The sequence below is a fragment of the Gorilla gorilla genome, chromosome 4 (genome assembly GCF_029281585.2).
Source record: "Gorilla gorilla gorilla isolate KB3781 chromosome 4, NHGRI_mGorGor1-v2.1_pri, whole genome shotgun sequence".
In the NCBI taxonomy this organism is placed as follows: domain Eukaryota; kingdom Metazoa; phylum Chordata; class Mammalia; order Primates; family Hominidae; genus Gorilla; species Gorilla gorilla.
The window spans coordinates 54,131,025-54,151,785 of record NC_073228.2 but is presented as its reverse complement, the minus strand read 5'-3'; the positions used below and the strand labels follow the sequence as shown (position 1 = coordinate 54,151,785).

The following is a 20,761-nucleotide window of genomic DNA, read 5'->3' as shown; positions in this document are numbered from 1 at the left end:
CCATGCCTGGCTAATTTTTAAATTTTTTTTTTAGTAGAGATGGGGTTTCACTATGTGTTGGCCAGGCTGGTCTCGAACTCCTGTCCTCAGGTGATCTGCCTGCCTCATCCTCCCAAAGTGCTGGGATTACAGGTGTGAGTCACCATGCCTGGCCTGTTAAGTGTTAACTATGGAAACAAAGATATGTATATTTAGGGAAGAGACAGCCCTGGTGTCTCTCATCAACCACTCTCATCATGCTGCTTAGTCCCAACCTTTTTGGCTTAAAGTGTACATCACTTTAATTACTGCCCAAGTGAGGTTTGGTCACATCCTATTTGCCTGAGCCCTGGATTAAGGCAAAATGAGAAGGGAAGTGCTTTTGAGCAGGACCCACTGCCAGGGAGTATGGAGGAAGGGGAAATAATCCTTGCAGGGTAAGGAAGCAAAGAAATGAAAAAAAAAAAAAAAGCACACTTAGTGGGTAAATGATACATTGATTCCTTTGAATATGTAAAAATAGTGCTTCAAATAAGCTGTTTCATCCCACTCCCCTGGATATCTCAGGGTTCTCTAGATAATCCTAAATAGGAGCTAAGCAGTAGCTGCCACCAGAGAGCCAGAGGATAAGTGCAATTTCCATTTCCCCTTGGGATTAAATCCAGCTGAGCAAATGGCCTCCAGATGTGAGGGGCTGGCTAGAAGGACCAGGCAGAGACCATCTGCAGTGTCAGCACTGACCTGGGCACTAGCAGAGCATTAGGCAGATAACCCAAAGTCCCAAGACTGCAGTGCACCTTGAGCTTTGGAGCAAGCATTGTTCTTTCCTTATCTATCTTCTGTTACTGTTTAAAAATGTTAAAAAAAGATAATCATCATGAATAAGCTAGAGCCAACTGCAATGTCAAGAAAAAGCATTCTTTATTTCCGCCCCGCCCCCCCCACCCCATGGTTTATTTCACAAGAGTGTGTTTGGCAGCAACTTTGCTGTTTCCAGCTAGACCAGACCCAATGGGATTGTTGTGGGGTGCACAGCAAAATCCACTTTAGCTCAGAAGCTGTAAGGCTAACTAGCCAGAGCCCAGAACAACAACACACTTCAATTACTGCTCCAAAAGCCCAGAATAAGGGCCCTAGGTAAGAGAATGAGGACGTGGTCCCCAAAGGAGAGTAGGTTACTCCATTCCTCTTCCCTTTTGGAAATGGAGTACTTTTTTACTTTCTCTGTGAAGTCCCATAACCGCCCAGCATATTTACATGCAGACTAGATGTTAATGGCTCTTTTTCCCTTTGGGTATTTGGTCTCCCTGTTTGTCTTTTTCTCCCCATGAATGACATCAATGTCTGTACTGTTGTACTGTTAGAGGGTGTGACTTACTGCCATCTTTAGTGCCCCTGTGCAGCTCTGCCTTCTCTAGCTGCCCCTTCCCCCCTCTCCCACCTCCCTTTGCCAATCTTGGGACTTCTTTGTATGTTTTTCTCCTTCTTCCTTTCCCTCTGGTATTATCATCTAATCCCAGCAATTTGTAATCTAGTACTGCTTAAGCAAGTGTAGCCTGAACTGACGAGAGAAGGGAGCCAAGAAAGAGCTCCCTAAGAAAGAAGGCTTTGTCCTCACACAGTGCCCTTTTCCCGGCTCTCAGGCTTCTAACCTGCCCTGTAGCACTCCTCTTTTAGAGGGCAGAAGAAGTAGAGTGCTGGCTGTGTACAGGACTGCCTTTCTTGAGCTCCTCTGGAAGGAGATTGATGTGGCCTCTTGTTACTGAGCAAGTGATTCTTGGGCGGGGAGGGGTGGGGGAGGGTGGATGGGTCTTGCATCAGAACCAGAGATTCCCCTTGACTCCAGTTGCCTTGACAAAAGAGAGAGGTCCTGTTGATGGCAGCGCTGAAAAGCTAGGGGAAAGGAAATGAGCCAGTGAGACGAGCTCTGGAGACTGGTGAGAGCTAGGGCAGGAAGAGGGGGAGACCCCCTAAAAAACTAGCAAGAGGCACACAAGGATGTCTGGAAGGAAGAGCTCCCTTGACTGTGGGGAGGACCTGGGGCAATTGCTTTTCTTCTGTGTTCTCTCTCTCTGATGTTGCTTTGGATGCCAGATGCTGATAAGGGTGTCAGCGTGCCTGATTGTTTCTGCTTCAGCAGTCAAGCAGGGCAGGTATGAGAAGCAATAAAGCAGAAACAGGAGATTCAAAGTCAAAATGACAAGGTCCTTAAAGCATTTTCAGGCCCCTATTTTGAGTCATTTTAGCTTTTCCCCCAATTTATCTTTCAGCTTCAATTAAATGGCTCTTCAGCTTTCTATGGTGGCCTTTATAGCCTTCTGTGGTCCACCATCCCTACGTTGCCAACACTTTGTATGGTTTAGCTTCTTCTCAAAAAATGCTCCATCGTAGACTTCAGAGAATTGGGTCTCCCTGTGAGAGAAGGTAGGCTGGGCACAACTGACTTTTTTCATCCCTAACAGCAGCTTTGTGGGTGAGTGTCCAGACTTGGGTGGTTTGTGTTGTGAGTACTGTAGGTGGATGGGAGGCGTCCTTAGAAGTAGAGTGTCCAGTCTTTGTTTCCTCAAACAGGAAGAAAAGTTAGAAGTAAAGAAAGGGTGGGCCTTCCCATTGGGGTCTAAGCTGTACCCTTTTCATGCAATTTGTCTTTGGGATGAGTTGACTTCTGGTCTTCTCAAGGAGGGGAAGTGGCCAAGCTGTCTTTGATTCAGCTCTTTGGGAACACTTGGACTTGGAAAGGGCCTTGGCTCCTGAAAGCTAGCTCTGTGTTTGACCTCACCTAATAAGGCTGTTACTCCCAATCCCAAGGATAGACAGTGGGAGGGGTGAATTCTTCATACTGAGCTTCAAAAGCCACTTGGCCTGAGTCTTCAGTTAAGGACGAAGACTGAGACTCAGCTTCCTGGAGACTTGGCTCTGGGGCTAAGCTGGTCCTTGGCTCAAGCCCTGAAGGTCCTTGTAGTTCTCTGACACCTTCTAGAGTGAAAGTACTGGCTGGCCTGCTTACCTTGGGGCAGGGGATTTTGCTTTCTGGAAAGAAGTGATCCAGAGGCCCATGGACTAAAAGGCATAGTGGTTTTTCAGGAGCTGTGGGGAAAAATTCTCTCCGAGTTGCTGTTAAAGCCAGGAGGCCAGATTCCTCAGATGAGACTCCAGTTTCCTCCCCAGGACAGATGTCTGCCATGGTACCCTTTATTTTATTTCCTTCTGGATCTGTGATTTCCCATTGGCACAGCTCTGCCATCCTGCTTCCCATGCTGCCTGCTTCCTTGGGGCTGACTTTGAGTTCTGGGTCCAGGGCACCTGACTGGGGCAAGAGCCCTCCTGAGCCTGTGCCTTCCCCAGGGCAGACTGCCTCCTGCTCTCTGGGCTTTGCTGCTGCTTTTGAGAAGTGTTCTTCCGTCTCTCCAGGTCCTGCCTTCTGAAGGAACATCTCTCCTTGCCCTTGTGATTCTCTTTCCTGTTCCCCTTCCTCTGCTGCTCCTCCACCCGCCTCCCAAGGGCAGATCTCTGCTTTCTTGGCAGAGGGAGCCTCTAGCACTTCCCACAGACACACTTCCGCTACCCTGGTCTCCACACTGCCTGCTGCCTCAGAACTGCCTCTGATTCTGTCAGAAGCATCTGGGGCTGGCTGTGGGGACAGACCCTTGCCATCTTGACTCTCCCAGGGACACACAGCCTCCTGCTGCCTGAAGTCTGCCATCTCTGGCTTTTTCTGAACTGGCACACCTTTGGGCTCTGATTTTTCTGGGGCTCTGCCTTTCTCTTCTTGAGAGTCCCCTTTTCCATCCTGCCTTGACACCCCTTTGACAGGGATTCTTTCAGTCACTTCCCAGGGACAGGTCTCAGCCTTGGCACTGCTGTCAGATTTATACACACCTGCATCAGGAACATCCCATGGGCACACGTCAGCAGCCCTGCCCCCAGTGCTGACCAGTCTCTGGGAGCTACCTTTAGGTTGGTCAGGGCGCTGTCTGTCTAGGTGAGAGACGGAACCTGCTGGGGCAGTGGTCTCCCATGGAGAGACGGATTGTAGCTCATGGCTTGTTTTTTCCCCATCTTCAGTAGTGAATTCTTCTGTGTCTGCAGCTGGAGCTTTTTCTTGGGTTATGTGTTCTGGGAAGGAACCTGTCTTTGGGTCTTGTCTCAGGTCCCCCTTCTCTGTTGCTTCCAAGGAATGTCCCTCTGCCACTTCACTACTCATGCTGCTGGGCAAGTCTGAGATCTTGGGGGCCTGAGCAGGGGATTCCCTCAAGTCCTTGTTCTCCCAAATACAAATAGTTTCCTGTTCTTGACACAGTTTTGCCATCCCTTTTGATACGTCTTCTCCCAGGGAAGTGAGTCTCCCCTTTTCTAGAGCTTTCTCCCTCTGCTCTGCTGATTCACTCCCTGCCTTTTGGTCCAATCCCTTCCCAGTAGTTCCTTCATTTACCTCCCAGGGACAGATCTTGGCTTTTTCACTGGTAGCAGCTTCCTGTGCTTCCCAGGGACACACTTCACCTGGCCTGCAGCCCATATGATCCAGTTCCTGGAACCCAGCTTTTGGTCCATCAGCATCTAGAGTACCTGGATGCTGAGAACAGGCCCCTGGACCCACACTCCCCCAGGGACAAGCCACCTCCCACTCTGGGGTTGGCTTCTGTGGCTTCTCTGGAGCAGTAACAGCTCTCTCCCTGGGTCCAAGATCTGCAGAAACCTTTCCTGTATCATTTGGAGATTTCCTAATGGCCTCAGCTCCCAAAGCCCTTTCCTCCCCTGCTCCAGCACCCACCTCCCAGGGACAGATTTCTGCCTTCCTAGCAGTCAAGTTTTCCTCCATATCCAAAGGGCAAATGTCAGCAGCTTTGCTTCCCACACTGCCTGACATCTGGAGAAGGGTTTGGGGTCTCTCTGTGTCTTGAGGACGTGGTTGTGGGGAGAAGCTGCCAGGGTCCACACTCTCCCAGGGGCCGACTGCTTCTTGCTTTTGGATCTGCCCCTCAGGCTTTTCCCAAGCTGTGACATCTTCGATTTCTGATTTTCCAGGCATTTTCTCCTTGTCCTTTTGAGATTCTCCTCCTCTTGGCACCTGTGCTGATGTCCATTCCTCTCTTGTTCTTTCATTTACCTCCCAGGGACAGATTTCCGTTTTGGCAGGTGTTGCTTCCTGTGCCTCCGGCCTGAGATCTTCCTGTGGACACACCTGCGTTGCTCTGCTTCCTCCATTGCATAGGAATTGGCTACCAGCTTTGGATGAGGAATTGTCTAGACATGGGCTGGAGTGCCCAGGGACCGTGCTCTCCCTGGGACAAACTGACTCCTGCTGTTGACTTAATTTCTGCACTGCTTTCACAGTTTGTTCCCCCATCTCTCCAAATCTTCCTTTTCTGGAGGCTTTTTCCTTTTCTTGAGGCGATTCTCTACCTGTCCCCAGACTCAGCATTTCCTGCCCCATCACGTTATCATCCAGCTCCCAGGGACAGATCTCTGCTTTCTGGATAGCAGGAGCATCTCCTGCTTCCCACGGACACACTTCAGCAATGCCACTGCCCAAACTCCCTGAATACTTTGAGCTTCCTGGGGCCTGAATTGAGACTGCTGAGGGGCCCCGGAAATCTGTACTCTCCCATGGACAAAGAGACTCCAAGTCTCCTCCCGGTTTCTGTTCTTTCCAAAAGGTTGCTTTCCTGGTTTTCTGCTTTTCCTGAGGGAGATCCTTCACTGCCTCTTGGGCTGGTTTCCCATCCTCGCCTCCTTCACTTGCCTCCCAGGGACACGGCTCTGCCTTGGTGATGTCAGGGGTATGAGCTTCTGGGCCAGCAGCTTCCCACCCAGGCTTCTCCACCTTCCTGGCCTCCACACTGTCCCCCGCCTCAGATTTGTCTCTGATTCTGCCAGGGTCCTGAGGAGCTGACCCAGGGGACAGACCTCCTCGATCGGCACTCTCCCAGGGACACACTGCTTCCTGCTCCCTCACCAGCCTCTCTGGCTTTTTCCGCATCATGGGAACCACATCTATGGGCTCTGATTTTCCCCGGGCCTCCCCTCTCTTTTTTTGGGAGTCACCTGGGTCTTGTCTTAGTGCCCTCGACTCAGGGGCTCCTTCACTCGTCTCCCAGGGGCAGATTTCGGCCTTGTTGCCACTGTCTGGCTGACGCGTTTCTGATTCAGTGACCTCCCAGGGGCATACCTCTGCCACCCTGTGGTCAGCGCTGCCCAGGGACTGGAGGCCAGCTTTGGGCAGTTCCTGCCACCCGACAGGGGTTTCTTTTGATTGCTCGATATTTTTGTCCCTGGAAACTTGCCTCAGCACGGCAAGCCCTGTTTTACCTGCTCTCTCAGCTTTCCGTTCCCCTAGACCCTGGATCATCCTCCTGCCTCTGTCTTCTTGTTCCCTGCTGCCCTCCCGTTGACAGACTTGGAGCATCCTGCTGGTGTGAGCGTTCTGTTGGTTCTGGAGGGACTCCTCGTCATCGGAGGGGATAAGAGCGGCCTGCTTACTCACCGCCTTGGGCCGGCCTAGCCTGGGCGATCGGGAGGGTGCCCCCATACTCTCTCCCGCAGTCCCACTGTTCTGCCCCTCGGGACTCTCCTCCACACTCTCCTTCTCTCTGTAGGTGCTCCGAGAACGGGTCAGAGCTTTAATCGCCAGCCCCAGGCTGCACATGGAACCCTGCTGAACAGGGGCCTTGAGGCTGTGGGATTTAGGGAAGATCTTGGGCCTGTCTTCGTCCACATCATTAGCTTCCCTCTGGTGATGTGCATCCTCTGCGTCCATCTCATTCTCCCCAGCCCTGCTTTTCTCTACTGCAACAGAGAGGGCCCTCCAGAGCCTGGCTCGAGCTGGGGCAGGGGAGTGGTGGCCTCGCTCTGGCCCTGAGGGGCCTTCCTGGGGCACATTTTCTTGCTTGGCTGGCAGTTCTGCGTTCTCCCAGGGGCAGATGTAGGTGAGTAAGTTGGGGCTTTGTGGGGATACTGGGACTGGTGCCAGGGCAGGGGCTGGGGTTGGAGCTAGAGCTGGCAGCAGAGCTGGAGCCAAGGTGGAGGTGGGAGATAGCATCCTTGGCTCTCCCAGGCCCCCAGACAGGGCCAAGATGGGGGTAGAAACCTGGTGCCTGATGGGTGGATGAGGCAGCCTTCTCCCAGCCTCCTCATGAAGCCTCCCAGAGGTGTGAGAGCTGTCCATGCTGCTGCTCTTGGCAGGGGAAGGTGGAGCTGACAGGGGGGCCCCTTGAGGCCGCTCCAGCCTCCTGGCTGATGGCCTCCGCGCCAGGCTGGCCATGGCCGCCTTGGCCTTCTTCCGCTCCTCCCGCTCCTTTGCTTGCCGGTAGGTCTCCTCCAGGTAGGCCTGGCTGGCCATGAGCAAGGCCTTTTCCCTGGAGCCGGCCACACTGAGCGACTTCTGCAGAGAGGCGGGCCGGGTTCTGGGTAGCCTCTCTCCCACCGTCAGGTTGTGGGCGCTGGCTGACCTGAAGCCCAGGGCAGGGGGCCCCTCCACCGACTCCCGGCTGTCTGTTCGAGAGGCCTTCTTGGCCAGCTTCCTCCTCAGCAGTGAGTCAAGAAGAGGCGGGTCCTGCTCCCTGCGCTGGTCATAGGTGCTGCGGGACTTGCGCAGAGCTGGTGTCCCCTCGGGTTCCTGGAGGCTGGAGCTGAGGAGCCGGCGGCGGGAGGAGCCGGGCAGGCTGCCGTGGCCTGGGGATCCTGAGTCCCGGGAGTGCTGCCTGGCCAGGGCCTCGGGGAATTCCGCCAGGTACCTCATGAAGGAGCGGCCCAGTCCCTGGCATGAGCTGCCTCGCTTCTTGGGCAGGTGGGGGTTGTTTGCAGCCATTTCCTTGGTTTTGTGGACCTCTAGCTGGGCATAGAGCTTCTTCAGCTCGTCCTGTGGGGCAGCAGGAAGGAAAGCAGGGCTGCAGGTGAGCTCTCTCCATCCCCTGGCTGTCTGTTCCTCCACCCTTGCTTAGACCTTTTTCCCTTAGGGATCTCTTTCCATCAAGCTGTATCTCTTCCCTGCTTCTAAAACTCTCATAATTCACCTCTTTGTTCCTGTGAGACCAGTTGCCAACCTGAGTCCCAGCCAGATCCAGTCAGCTCAGAGGACTCATGTGTACGCCCTTCTCTGGGGCATTGTGGTCTAGTGGGAAGTTAGTAGCTTGGGGACACTCAGTATGCTGTGTCCCTGGAGGCTGTTTTCATGACCCCTCCCTTTGAGCCTCTGGATCTTCTGTAAAGCAATGTTACCTGGGTGACCAGTGTTAACTTCCTTAAGAGCATTATATGAGATTGACGAGACTAGTGGGTATGAGATGTGCAGTGTTCAGGTGTAAATGATGGAACGGGGCTTTAGAAGTCTTCTGTTCTGGGTTTCTCCCCAGACCCAGCATAGGGGCCGCAGATTGGCTTGTGTTCCAGAAAGTGGAGGGTCAGGGGTGGAGCTGCCCCTCCATACTCCCTGGCCCTTCAGCTGGATTGGGGTCTCAGGAGGCAGGGCAGGCAGAGCTCAGAGGGTGAGGACACAAGGGGGAAACAGGCAGAGGCACTGGAACAAGGAAGGACTCAGGAGATGCGGAGGACTCTGCTTTGTGGGCCTGTAAACAAGTCAGGTGTGAAGACGGCCCCAGTAGAGGTGGAGGGGGTAGACAGAATGGCTTCCCATGATGGTTCCTAGACTCTGGATTGTATAAAACAATGGGCTTAGATTATCAGCTCTCCTTGTATCTTACCCACTGAGCCTCTTGTTAGGGTTCTGGTGACTATAATGATACCCTTGAGCACAGAAATGAGAATAAGCATGCTTTTCCAGTGTAGACCCAGGAAGAACTTCCTCTAAGACCTGCCAGGTCCAGGGAAAGGGGATCCTGGTGGCTACTCACTGCCTGAACTACCCAGCCCCACAGCTGGCCCTAGGCTGGCCCTAGGTGCCCTAGGCACCAACCATCCTGCTTTGCTGGGGGCTGAGGTTTTTTTGTGTGTGTGTGTCAGAATCTTACTCTTTCACCCAGGCTGGAGTGCAGTGGTGCGATCTCAGCTCACTGCAACCTCAACTTACCAGGCTCCAGTGATCCTCCTCCCACCTCAGCTTCCTGAGTAGCTGGGACCACAGACATGTACCACCATGTCTGGCTAATTTTTGTATTTCTAGTAGAGACGAGATTTCGCCATTTGGCCAGGCTGGTCAAACTCCTGGCCTCAAGTGATCCGCCTGCCTTGGCCTCCCAAAATGCTGGGATTACAGGCATGAACCACTGTGCCCAGCCAGCTGAGGGGTTTCTTAGTCTGCCCCCGACCTGATGCCCCTGCTGAGTGAGAGTGGAGGATGCGAAGGAGTAGGGCTCCACTCTCGGCCCTGCCTCTAGCTTGCCACATGGCCTGAGCCTCCGGGATCTGGTTCTGGGGCTTTGGGGTCTTCCCACTTGGGTGTGTGTGGCCTCCTTTGAATAGAGTCAGGGGAATCAGTTTAGGCCAGTGGAGAAGGGAGAAGGCAGGTCTTGGAGGGAAGAGGACCTGCAGTGGCACATAGCCCAGGTGGCAGGGCCCAGTCCTCCCTCTGCCCAGTTCCTAAAAGCTAGCATTGAAAGGAGGCAGGGAGGGTGGCACATACCCGAATGTCTCCAGGGTCCAGGCTGTGCTCACTCCAGGCTGAGGCGATGCTGCTGCCGAGGTAGGAGCCTGAGTGCTGCAGGTCCAGCTCGTCCTCACACACCTCATCCACCATCTCCTCCCGGGGAGGAGCCCCCAGCTTCCAGAACTGGCAGGGGCGCATAAGAGTGGGAAAAAGACTCGCCCTGGCTCCTTGTCCACTCCTGCACTCACCTGCCCTGTGGAATGCGTCCTTACTTTGTGACGCTTCACCCCCTTCTCTGACTTGGAATTCTGGGGATCTTTAGAGTTTTACTCCCCTCATCCTCCCTGACCTTCTCTAGCTCAGAGAGCAGGGTGGTTCTAAGCCCCTGACCCTGCAATTCCTAGCCGGGTCCTTCAGCTCTCCCACCTCTCCCTGTATACCTGCTTCTGAGTAGATTTTCAGAGTGTGCCAACCTTCCAGCTGCAGGAGGGAGCCCCTCCAGCCCTGGCTTTTCTTTCCCTTGCCCAGGAACTGGAAGCAGAGAGTGTCCCCACTCAAGTCAGCTCCTAGCTTAGGGCCCCTGGCACTGTGCTCACTCACCCAGCACCTTCTGTCGTCCTCACCCTGGCCTGCAGAGGGCGCTGCGGGACAACCGCTCCACAGTGCCCCTGACAGAGGGGCTGGGGTCCACCTCACAGGCAGGAGGGGAGGGCCTCACCTTAGGGATGAAGATCAGAGCCAGCGTGGTGGTGGCTGTGCTGTGGGTGTGGAAGAAGAAGAGGAGGAGGGTCCAGTCCGGGTGCAGGGAGGGAACCAGCACAAACCTGGGGCGGGATAGGGGCGCAGGTCATTACTGCAGGCAGGAGTTGCCTCTTCTGCTTTGCCTTCTCACTGGCGTTTCACCTCAGCCCCAACCCTGATACGCTTAGGACGAGGGGGCATTCTGCCCTCTCCTGCCCTCACCAGGATTTAGGTCCCACTTCAATCCTGTTAATCCCAACCTCCAAGAAGCCCTCCCAGACTACTCCAGCTCACTTTCTTTGGCTGTGTATAGCACAGACCTGTGCTCCAGACTCTTAGGCCCACTCTGTGGGTTAACTCTGCCTCCACCACAGGGCCTGGTCATTATGGACAAACAGCAGCCTGCTGCTCTTATGGCTGAGGAGTGAGGGGAGAAGGCAGGGAGGACTGAGCATGTGTGGAAAGGGGTATGTTGGGGTGCTGGAGAGGTGCTTTGGGAGGGGTGAGGAGTTAGGAGGAAGGTCCTCTTCCTCCTCTTCTGTGTTGGGGGCCTCCTCACCTGGGCCAGGCATGGAGTACAGAAGGGGCATCTGGGGGGTAGGGAGAGAGCCAGAAGTGGGGGCCTTCCTCAACGTGCTGAGGCGTAGCAGTGTTGCCAGGATGGCATGGGATGGGGGCACCTCACCTGGGAGAGGTGAGGAGTACAGTTAGAGTGGAAGGGGGTGTGGGGAGGTGAGTCCGTCCTCACCTGGCTGTGTGGAAGGCAGCGGAAAGCAGTAGCTCATTGTGCAGGGCGATGCCCATGTAGCGTGGCTCATGGAAGGCCGAGAGCACAGCCCGTGTGGCGTAGCAGAGGAAGCTGCCCCAGCACAGCAGCAGCAGCTCAGCTGTGGGGAGGCAGGGAGGGAGAGAGCCGGCACCACCTCAGCAGCTGTCCCACCCCTTTCTCTGAAAGATGTGCTGGGGGGAGCCTGGGCTCGGGGTCTGGGGACAAGTCAGGAGAACCAGAACAAGAGGAACCCTGGAGGCACAGAGGCAGGGACCAGCGTAAGGCTGGGCTCAGCAGAAGCTGCTCACCCACAACCATGATGTAGTCCCAGCGGTCGTGGTGACAGAGGTAGAAATGGCGGCCACTGGGAGTGTGGCCTCGGATCACCAGAGGTGCGTGCTGGATGCCTCGCTCCAGGGCGCCCACGGTCCACACAGCCAGGAAGCCCAGCACAGGTAGCAGGAGCAGCCCCAGGCGCCGCAGCAGCCGCCCGCTGCTCAGAAGGGCACTCCGCTGGGCCGTTCGAGACAGAAACAGCTGCAGCACTCTGCGAGGGTTAGAATACACAGGGTGGATGGCAGGGACCTGGGTGGATCACGAAGAGGGTGCCAGCGCCCTGGTCTCTGTCCATTGCTGCCCTCTCCTCCACACAGGTACTTGTCCTTCCATCCTTTTTGTGATTTGCTGCCTTTTGCTACCGCCCCCCCCCCCACAAAGTAACATGGAGGACAAGGCTATGGTGATGGGGGTTGGCCTTGGGGGTACAGGGGAGTGGGGCTGGCAAGGGTCTGGCTTTGAAAAACACCATTCCATGAGTGAGCTGGGGTGGTCTGGGATGAGCAGCATGAGAGCAAAGTCTGCCCCAGGCCGTACCTGTAAAGCTTGAGTATGATGGTGCCGTAGACGATGGCAAAACCCAGCAGCCGCACCCAGCGAAGAGCGATGCAGCGGAATACACTGGGCTTGAAGTATAGGATGAAGACCTGGTGGGAAGGGGCAAAAATCTCTGCTCTCTACTATGCTTCTGCTGTGGGCCAGGCCTGTGCTAAGCACACTGTGGATCCTCCCAACAGCCCTGCAACAGAGCCATCACCACCTTCATTCTGCAGAGGAGCAGCTGAAGTGTCAAAGAGGTTAGGTAACTTGCCCTAAATCACACTGCAAGTCACAGAGCTCCTTTAAGCCTGAGGCTCCAGAGCTCATAGACCAGCTTGCCATTTGTGGGTAAGAGTAGGGGAAATCTGTGGTCTCTGAATCCCTTCCAGAGGGCAGAGAAGAAGAAGGGTTCTGGGGCTTGGAGGGTGCCAGGTTTTGGCTGTGGGGGATGCTGGAAGGTGGGGCCAGCCTGTGGCCACAGACTCACAGGAAAGTAAAGCAGCAGGAATCCAAAAAGGACAGTTTCCAGCAGGACCACTCCAGATGCCCAGATCCTCTGTGAAGCAAGGAGAGAGGCATGTGAGCAGAGTCTGGACGATGGTTCTAGAGGCTCTCAGGCCTATGTGAACGGTCACTCAGTGACCCTGAGCCAAGGCTTCACCCTGTAACACTGGCTCTGCCCTCTCTGCCCACAGCCATGTCCCTTGTTACCCCAGGCTCAACTCCACTGCCACTAAACATGGCTAAGGCCAAGGTTTTACATCATTCCCACACACACATCCCTGTGTTCCTCCCAGTCTCGCTCAGGGCCTTGCTGCAGACCTAGGCTCAAATCAGAGGCTGCTGGAGCTGGAAGGGATCTCATGCATTCTTCAAGCGTTGGGTCAGGCTGCTCCCTTGTCTAGAATAGGGTACCCCTTCTTGGCCCAGTAAGTATCCAGTTAACCTTCAAGCCTGGCTCATGTCACATCCAGAAAGTCTTTCCCATGCCATCTCAGGCAGGATGACTTTCTGTAAGCTCCCACAGCAGCTGACAGACACCTCCATCCTTGCCCCCATCTCACTGTGCTGTCATTTTATTTACGTCTGCTTCCTCCATTAGACTGGGAACTCCATGCAGGCCCAGATCACTTCCACTTGAGCCTAGGCAGTGTTTTGCTTAGAGTAGATACTCAACTAGCATTTATTGAATCAAGTTCAATGCCCTTATTTTACAGATGAGGAAGCAGGTCCAAGGCAGAGAAATCACTTGCATCATGCTACACAGTGAGTTAGATTTAGACTCAAGATTAGAACCAATTTCTCCTAAATTCTGGTCTTAGGTAGTCTCAGGCCTCCAGTTGAGATGGGTCGGACATGTGTGTAGGAGGTGTGGGGCCTTCCTTGCCTTGTTCTGGCGGCAGCGGTAGGAGACCAGCATGCTCAGGAAGATGGCCAGCATGCAGCAGGCCTGGCAGGCCAGCACAGCGGCCCGCAGCGCCGCGGCCTCTTCCACCAGGCACGGTGTGGCATCCATGCAGCTGGTGCAGCCCTCAGGACATGGCAGACACTGCAGCAGTCTCCCAGATCTGCCTTCTGGGAACCCAAATTGCCCGGTAGTCTGGAAGTCACTCTCCTCTAACCCTATAAAGAACAAGATGAGTGCAGGGAGAGGGGCCCAGCTAGAGCATCCTGACATCCCAGCCTTTTCCCTGATAGTCACCACAGCCCTCTCCCTGTTCTCCTGTGATCTGGGGCTCCAGGGACAAGTGGGAATGGGTGCTTCCTTGGGAGGGCAAAGTACCAGGAAGAGGTGACACCAGGCTAGGGCTCCTTGAGAGGCCAACTTGCATCATATTTGCATGTTATAGGCTCATACTCAGAAGGTGTAGACACCCCCACACTGCAACCTGCTTGCCTCTCCTGCCTCTCTCAACCTTCTGCCCTTGCCCCACAAGTTCCCTCCCAGTGTCTCACCCCAATCTGGCTTTCTTCCCCAGATGTACCCTCCCAACCATCCTCTCATGTAAAACGTATGCCTGGCCCCCACCACACTTACATACCCCCAGAGGGGCTTGCCCCGTAGAATCCAGGTCGGCAGCGGCAGAGGTAGCGGCCAAGAACAAAGCCCTGACTCTCCAGGGGGACACACTATGGGGACAACAAACACAGTATGTGTTTATGTGGGGCTTTCTCTGGAAGAGCTTTCCCTCCTGGGAGAGATGGAGGGTCCATCTACCTCCCTATCCATGGGACTTGGGTCCACACTAGGGAATCCCTCCAGAAGCCCTCTCTAGTCCTTGGGAAGCCTTCCCTCTGTGGAAACCCTACCTGACCCCTGCTGTTGCCTCTCTTCCCAAAGAGACCCTAAGCAAAGAGTACAGGGAGAAATCACCCTTTTGTTCAGACTGGCAGTGACAGGAGCCTCATAGGACCCATTTCCTAGTGGCCAGCTCTTGCTAGGGCAAGGTACTGGGGGAGATGGAAGTAGGGAAAGCTCTGAGCTCAGCCATACCTTGTGTGCCTACATCCTACTTCAAAGGGTCCCCATCAGCTTCCATCTTTGGCACACAAATGGACTGGAAAGGCCCCCCACGGAGGAGCAGCTTCCTTCATCAGGGACCATCTGGCTTTAGCACAGGACTGTTTTTCCCAGCCTTAATGCCAGGCTAATGCCAGGCTGGTGGGATGCCAAGGCCAGCCTTTATTCCACCTCCTCCTATTGATGTTTGCCCGGCAGGGGACAGAGCAGACCTCAGAGCCAGGCAGGGAATATGAACAAATGAGGTCAGATCTATTGTGGGGAGTGGCTGGGAACAGACATCAGTGACGCAAATGAAAGGGTTAACCTTGGAAGATTCTATATCGAACCCCTGACCTCACTTAGTAGGGTTAGTGTGTGGTGCTTGTGAAGCTGTGGCCCAACTTCCCCTCTTGCTTGGACCACTGGACTACACAGTCTGCACAATTAGACAAACATGCACCCAGAGAAGTGAATGTGTCTGGGTTAAACAGTGAACTGGATGGTGAGAGCCCTTTTCCATCCCTCCACCTCTAGCTGCAGACACATGTGCCCTGAAGAGCAGTAGAACCACCTGTGCACACAGAACAATATGCCCACCAGCCCCAGCAGGCCACAGGGCTCGCCCTGGCTTTGGCTCAGCTCGGGAACAAGCATGCAGTGATTGTAACCATGGAGCGGGTGAATTCACTGGCCTCCCAGTTTCCCAGTACTGGGTTTGCATGATTACCAGCCAGTGCTCTCCATCATTGTGAGTCACCTGCACCCGTAGCTTTGAATCCACCTGCATCTGGCCCAGGTTCCATCACATTCACTGGTCCCAGGCCTCTTCAAGCTCCTTGGTTGGTTAGATTCCTCCCATACTCCAACCAGCAATTCCATTTATTCCAGCAATATGGAACACCCTTTTGTAGACAGACCAATGGAACATCCTTTGTGGGCCAAGAGGAGCCCAGAGCTGTGTTACGTGAAGAATGTGTTCCCGGGGGAAGGAAAGGAGATAAGTAACTGAGGCTCAGGAAGTCACCCTGGGGAGGGGTCCTGGAGCACTGAGTACCAGAAAGGAGAGGAGACAGGAAGAACACTGAACTTTCAAAGGAATGAGGGCAGGAGTAGGAGGAATAGGGGGTGGGAGGGCAGGCTGTAGGTGACCTGACTTTTTAAAAGCCTGGTATCTCACCTCTGCCAATCACTAGGAACTCCCCTGAAGCCCTGAGATGCTGGGGTAGCTTTGTCTGCTGCTCCTGGGAGCTGCATGGTGGCAGTGATGGGAAAAGGGGAGGGAGGCAGGACTCTAGTAGCGCCCCCCCATCCTCCTCATCCTTACCTGGGTGCTGTTGAGATCACACAGGTGTGTGTTAGAGTACCAGCCTGGGCCACTTGCACACTGATTGATGTCCACACTCTGGAGATCTACGTCCATCTGCACCTGCCCCCTACGGCAGTGAATTGGCAATTAGGGGCACAGTGATTGATGCCAAAGTGGACGTGTGTCCCTGGGCGTTGTTGGGGCCCAGAAAACGATGCTCCGAATTATGGCACTTTGGCATGCTGAGGACTTTGAACTAAAGGAGATTAGAAGGGTTCAGGAGTAAGGTCTCTCCGACCTTCTCCTTCTCTCTTGTCTCCTGCCCCTCTTTCTCCCCGCTGAAGTGAGTTCTAGAAACCAGAATTCCCCTTCCCCAAAGCAGGTCATAGAAACTAGAATCCCCCTCCCCCAGAGCAAGATATAAAACCAAGAACTATTACTCTCATCTTCCCCTGCCTTTCTGTGTAGGAGCTGGTCATAAAGAAATTCTCTGGCCTGCCTTGACTGATAGTAAGTAGGTCATATGACCCTCATTCCAGAGGGATCCTGCCCTGTACCTGGGAGGAAGGATGCTACATAGACAGGCCAAGAGGAAGCTGAACAGAGGCCTGGCTGAGTTTCCCTATTTGGTCTACTACCATTAGATCATAGACTTTTTTGTCCAATCACAGTTCTACAGGGCTGACCATGCTTCATGGAATCTAAGCATAACAATGAACACTTTTCCCTGAGTCTATTCTTTCTTTTTTTTTCTTAGACACACTGTCTTGCTCTGTTGCCCAGGCTGGAGTGCAGTGGCATGATCATAGCTCACTGCCACCTCCACCTCTTTGGCTCAAGTGATTCTCTCACCTCAGTCTCCAAAGTAGCTGGGACTACAGGCATGTGCCACCATGCCTGGCTAGTTTTTAAAAATTATTTTTAGTGGAGACAAGTTCTGGCTATATTGCTCAGGCTGGTCTTGAACTCCTGGGCCCAAGCAATCCTCCCATCTCAGCCTCCCAAGTAGCTGGGACTACAAACATATGCCACCATGCCTGGCTAATTTTTAAAAATTATTTTTAGTGGAGACGAGCTTTGGTTATATTGTTCAGGCTGGTCTTGAACTCCTGGACTCAAGCCATCCTCCCACCTGGGCGTCCCAAAGTGCTGGGATTATATGTGTAAGCCACTGAGCCTCTGCCACTGGGTCTTCATTTCTGAAGGCTCCTGTGTCATGTAAAACTTTAGCTAAATAGTCGGGGTGCAGTGGCTCATGCCTGTAATCCCAGCACTTTGGGAGGCCGAGGCAGGTGCGTAATCTGAGACCAGGAGTTTGAGACCAGCCTGGCCAACATGGAGAAACCTTGTCTCTACTAAAAATACAAAAATTAGCCGGGCATGGTGGCTCATGCCTGTAATCCCAGATACTCAGGAGGCTGAGGCAGGAGAATCGCTTGAACCCAGGAGGCGGAGGTTGCAGTGAGCCAAGATGGCGCCGCTGCACTTCAGCCTAGTGACAGAGCGAGAGTCCATCTCAAAAACACACAAACAAACAAACAAACAAAAAACTTTGATTAAATAAATTTGTTATGCCTTTCTCTTGTTAATCTGTCTTTTGTTATAGGAGTATTGTGACCCTTATGATGAGTGAGGAAAGGGATCACACTTTTCTGCCCCTACAGACACTAGATCTGGGGACAATGCAGTCTTTGCAAACTTTAGCCCAGCACCTGCAGTGTGTGCGAAGGGCATGCGTGCGTTCCATTTCTCCAGTATTATGAATGTTCACTGTCTCTGTGGACAACAGTCTTCTTTCTACTAGGTTGTTCTCTCCACCCCTCAGCTTTTTGATATCCTATCATTTCCTGGTTTCTGTCAAGGAGGAGAGACAGGGCGCATGTCGAGACATGGCAGGAGTCAGGGCTCTGATGATCTCTGAAGAGGATTTTCACACTTCCTCATGCATGTACACACGCACACACACAGAGATCAGCTCAGCTATTAACCATCTCCTCTCTCTGCCCAAGCCAGGTCTGAATTGATCACAGCAAAGGAGATATGAAATGGAGGAGCCCTGACCTGGCACTGCCTGGACCAGCAGCTCCCCAGCCTTTGCTCTGGGCTGAGCTGGCAAGGAGCCAGGCTGCCTGCTGGCAGGAGGAGAACCCTGCTGGGAACAATGAATGGGGACACAGAGCTGGAGAAGCAGTGTTGATTGTTGAATGCCCTGCAGTCCTAGGCTCAGTCGCTGCTCCCTTCCCAATAGGACCCTCAATCCTTCTTTCCTGTGGTTGAGGGAGGAGGTAGTTTACTGGAGGAGAATCACAAGCTTCTGTGTCAGGACAGGCAGGATAGTGGGGCCTGCTTGGTTTAAGAAGATGGCCCTGGGGACTCAGCCAGCTCCTTGGCAGAAAGAGCATTGATTCCAAGCCCCCTCAAGAGTTTTCCTTCCGCTGGGTGTGGTGGCTAACACCTGTAATCCCAGCAATTTAGGAGGCCGAGGCGGGCAGATCACTTGAGGTCAGGAGTTCGAGACCAGCCTGGCCAACATAGTGAAACCCCATCTCTACTAAAATACAAAAAGTAGCCAGGTATGATGATGCGCACCTGTAATCCCAGCTACTCAGGAGGCTGAGGCAGGAGAATCATCTGAACTTGGGAGGCTGCAGCTGCCGTGAGCCGAGGTTGCACCACTGCAATATAGCCTGGGCGACAGAGCGAGACTCTGTCTCAAAAAAAAAAAAGTTTTCCTTCTCCGGGGAAGCCTCATTTTACAGCTCTCAGTTGCTAGAGAGCAGCAGGTTGAATGCCTGGAGTGCCCACCCAGCTCTCCACTGACAAGCCTGGTGCATAGATTGTCACTGTCATCCACACCAAGACCTCTCCTGCCTCTTGCACTCCCTTCTCAGGCCTGGGGGCCAAGACCTCTGCCTGTCTATACTGACACATCTTTTTTTTTTTTTTTTTTTTGAGACAGGGTTTTGCTCTTATTGCCCAGGCTGGAGTGCAATGGCGTGATCTCGGGTCACCGCAACGTCTGCCTCTGGGGTTCAGGTTCAAGTGATTCTCCTGCCTCAGCCTCCTGAGTAGCTGGGTTTACAGGTACGCGCTACCACACCCAGCTAATTTTGTATTTTTAGTAGAGACGGGGTTTCTCCATGTTGGTCAGTCTGGTCTTGAACTCCTGACCTCAGGTGATCCACCCGCCTCGGCCTCCCAAAGTGTTGGGATTACAGGCGTGAGCCACTGCACCCGGCTATACTGACATATCTCTACACACATGTGTATACCTGCATATAGATGTATGCTACATATGTATACCTATTTGTATATGCACAGGCTCACAGACATTCCTGCATGTGCTCAAGCACATAAACCCAGATAAATATGGATTGATTTATACACATGTACACTCACACCTGTATGTGTTAACAGATAGTTGCAGATTCCCAGAGCCGACTGTAAGTACACACAGCTGAGTACAAATACCCACATCTGTGTGCCCCCCAGGCATGCACATGTTCGTGCCAAATGGCCCAGGCACAGCTGAGGGGACCTGTACTTCCTTCCCCTACATCCCCACACACGCATCAAATCCTGCACAAACCCACTTACCTGACTTCTGGGCTGAGGTCTGGCTTGAGTCCATAGAAGGTGGCAGAGAGTGTGATCAGCCATCCAGGTCGGAGCCGTCCCTCCTGGCATTCCAGGAAAGGAGGAGACAGCCTCACCTGCTGCGTGTCCCCCACATATCCATCTGCCTGCGGCCACTTGGGGCTGCCGAGGCTCCCTAGGTCATTGGTCAACACTCGCTTCTTCAGGGCAGGGGTGTCCAGGTCCCCAGGAGGGTTCTCCTCCTGCACCCAGTTCCCAGACAAGTCCTGCAGGATGGTTTCCTCCCCAGTCCGGGTGGCCTGCAGGGCCAGCTGTAGGTGGCTGGCCCCTGGTGGAGGGTTAAAGGTCAGCAAAGCCCTGTACACTCTTGGGTCCCCCTCGGCCACGCTGCGGACCAGTGCCTGGTACCATTCCACATCCTCCTCCACACTGGACTCACGGATGTCGTTGGCTTGCAGCAGCATGTTGAGAAAATTGGCGGCCTGGGCAAGGGTGCCCGCTGCCTCCTGTAGGCTTGGGGGGAGCCCTGGCATGGCTCCTGCCCCACGTGCTTCATAGCGCTCACTGCAATTCACCTGTGATAGCTGCTGGGCATCTCCAGAGTAGAGATAAGCGAGGGCGGCCTCGGCCCCCTCTAGGGGCACCTGCATGGGTACAGATCCTGGCTTGACTTGGGAAGACAGAGGGGGCAGAGAGCGGATGGGCCGTGGACCCCCCAGAGCCCAGCCACAGACAAAACAGCAGCCCAGCAGCCCCCACATAGGAGGGAGCATGACCGCTCCCCTGGTGCCCATCCTTGGGGCAGCTCTCAGGACCCTGGGGTCCAAGCTCAGGAGAGCCCAGGCAGAGGCTGGCTGCAGCCTGGGGGCTGTCTGCCTCCACGCCTCCTATGCTGGCGATCCTTCTTCCTCTCTCCCTCTCCCTCTCATGCTGGTGCCAGTTCGCCTGCTTTTTTCTTCTCTCTAACGTCACCAGCTGGCTTCTGGATGTAGGTATGAGGGCCCTGCCCCCTACTCTCTCAGTGCGGCCCCCTATCTCAAGCCTCTTAATCCCAGCACCCCACTCTTTCCTCCCCTCCTATCCAGTATTCAGGCTCCCTCCATCCCCCACCCACATCTGCTCCCGAGGGAGAGAGATGGGAGGGAAGGGGAGACGAAGGCACCAGTTGTGCTCTTTCTCCCTCCCTTCCTCTGCCTGCCCTTTGCTCCATTAGGAGAGATGGGCAAATCCAGGATGAGGCACCATAGCAACCGCAGATGAGCTTGTGCCCCTCTCTCCACCCCTCTGCTCCACTCAGGCTCCTGGCAGCAATTGCAACAGGCACACTAAGGGGCCAAGCTGCATCTCCTGGCAGTCTGCGCTGGCTGCCTGCACCCCCCTGACCCTGTGCTGCTGAGCTGGGATTTGAGAATGGGGATGTCGAGGGCAGGAAAGATAGCCTAATAGTAC

The 20,761-nt window shown here is 54.1% G+C and overlaps 1 protein-coding gene across 1 annotated transcript; it reads right to left on the bottom strand.

Annotated features, from left to right (window-relative positions):
• Window positions 1-814: 814 nt before the first annotated feature.
• On the bottom strand, window positions 815-20,273 carry GPR179 (G protein-coupled receptor 179). Its single transcript, XM_055388319.2, has 11 exons — window positions 19,313-20,273; window positions 15,734-15,842; window positions 13,949-14,036; window positions 13,294-13,529; window positions 12,394-12,462; window positions 11,904-12,013; window positions 11,339-11,577; window positions 11,010-11,148; window positions 10,239-10,344; window positions 9,557-9,703; window positions 815-7,837 (listed from the first exon to the last, which is right to left on the bottom strand). Exons 1-11 carry the CDS (start codon window positions 20,104-20,106, stop codon window positions 2,771-2,773), a joined length of 7,104 nt encoding a protein of 2,367 aa, XP_055244294.2. The 5' UTR covers window positions 20,107-20,273; the 3' UTR covers window positions 815-2,770.
• Between the last annotated feature and the right edge of the window lie 488 nt (window positions 20,274-20,761).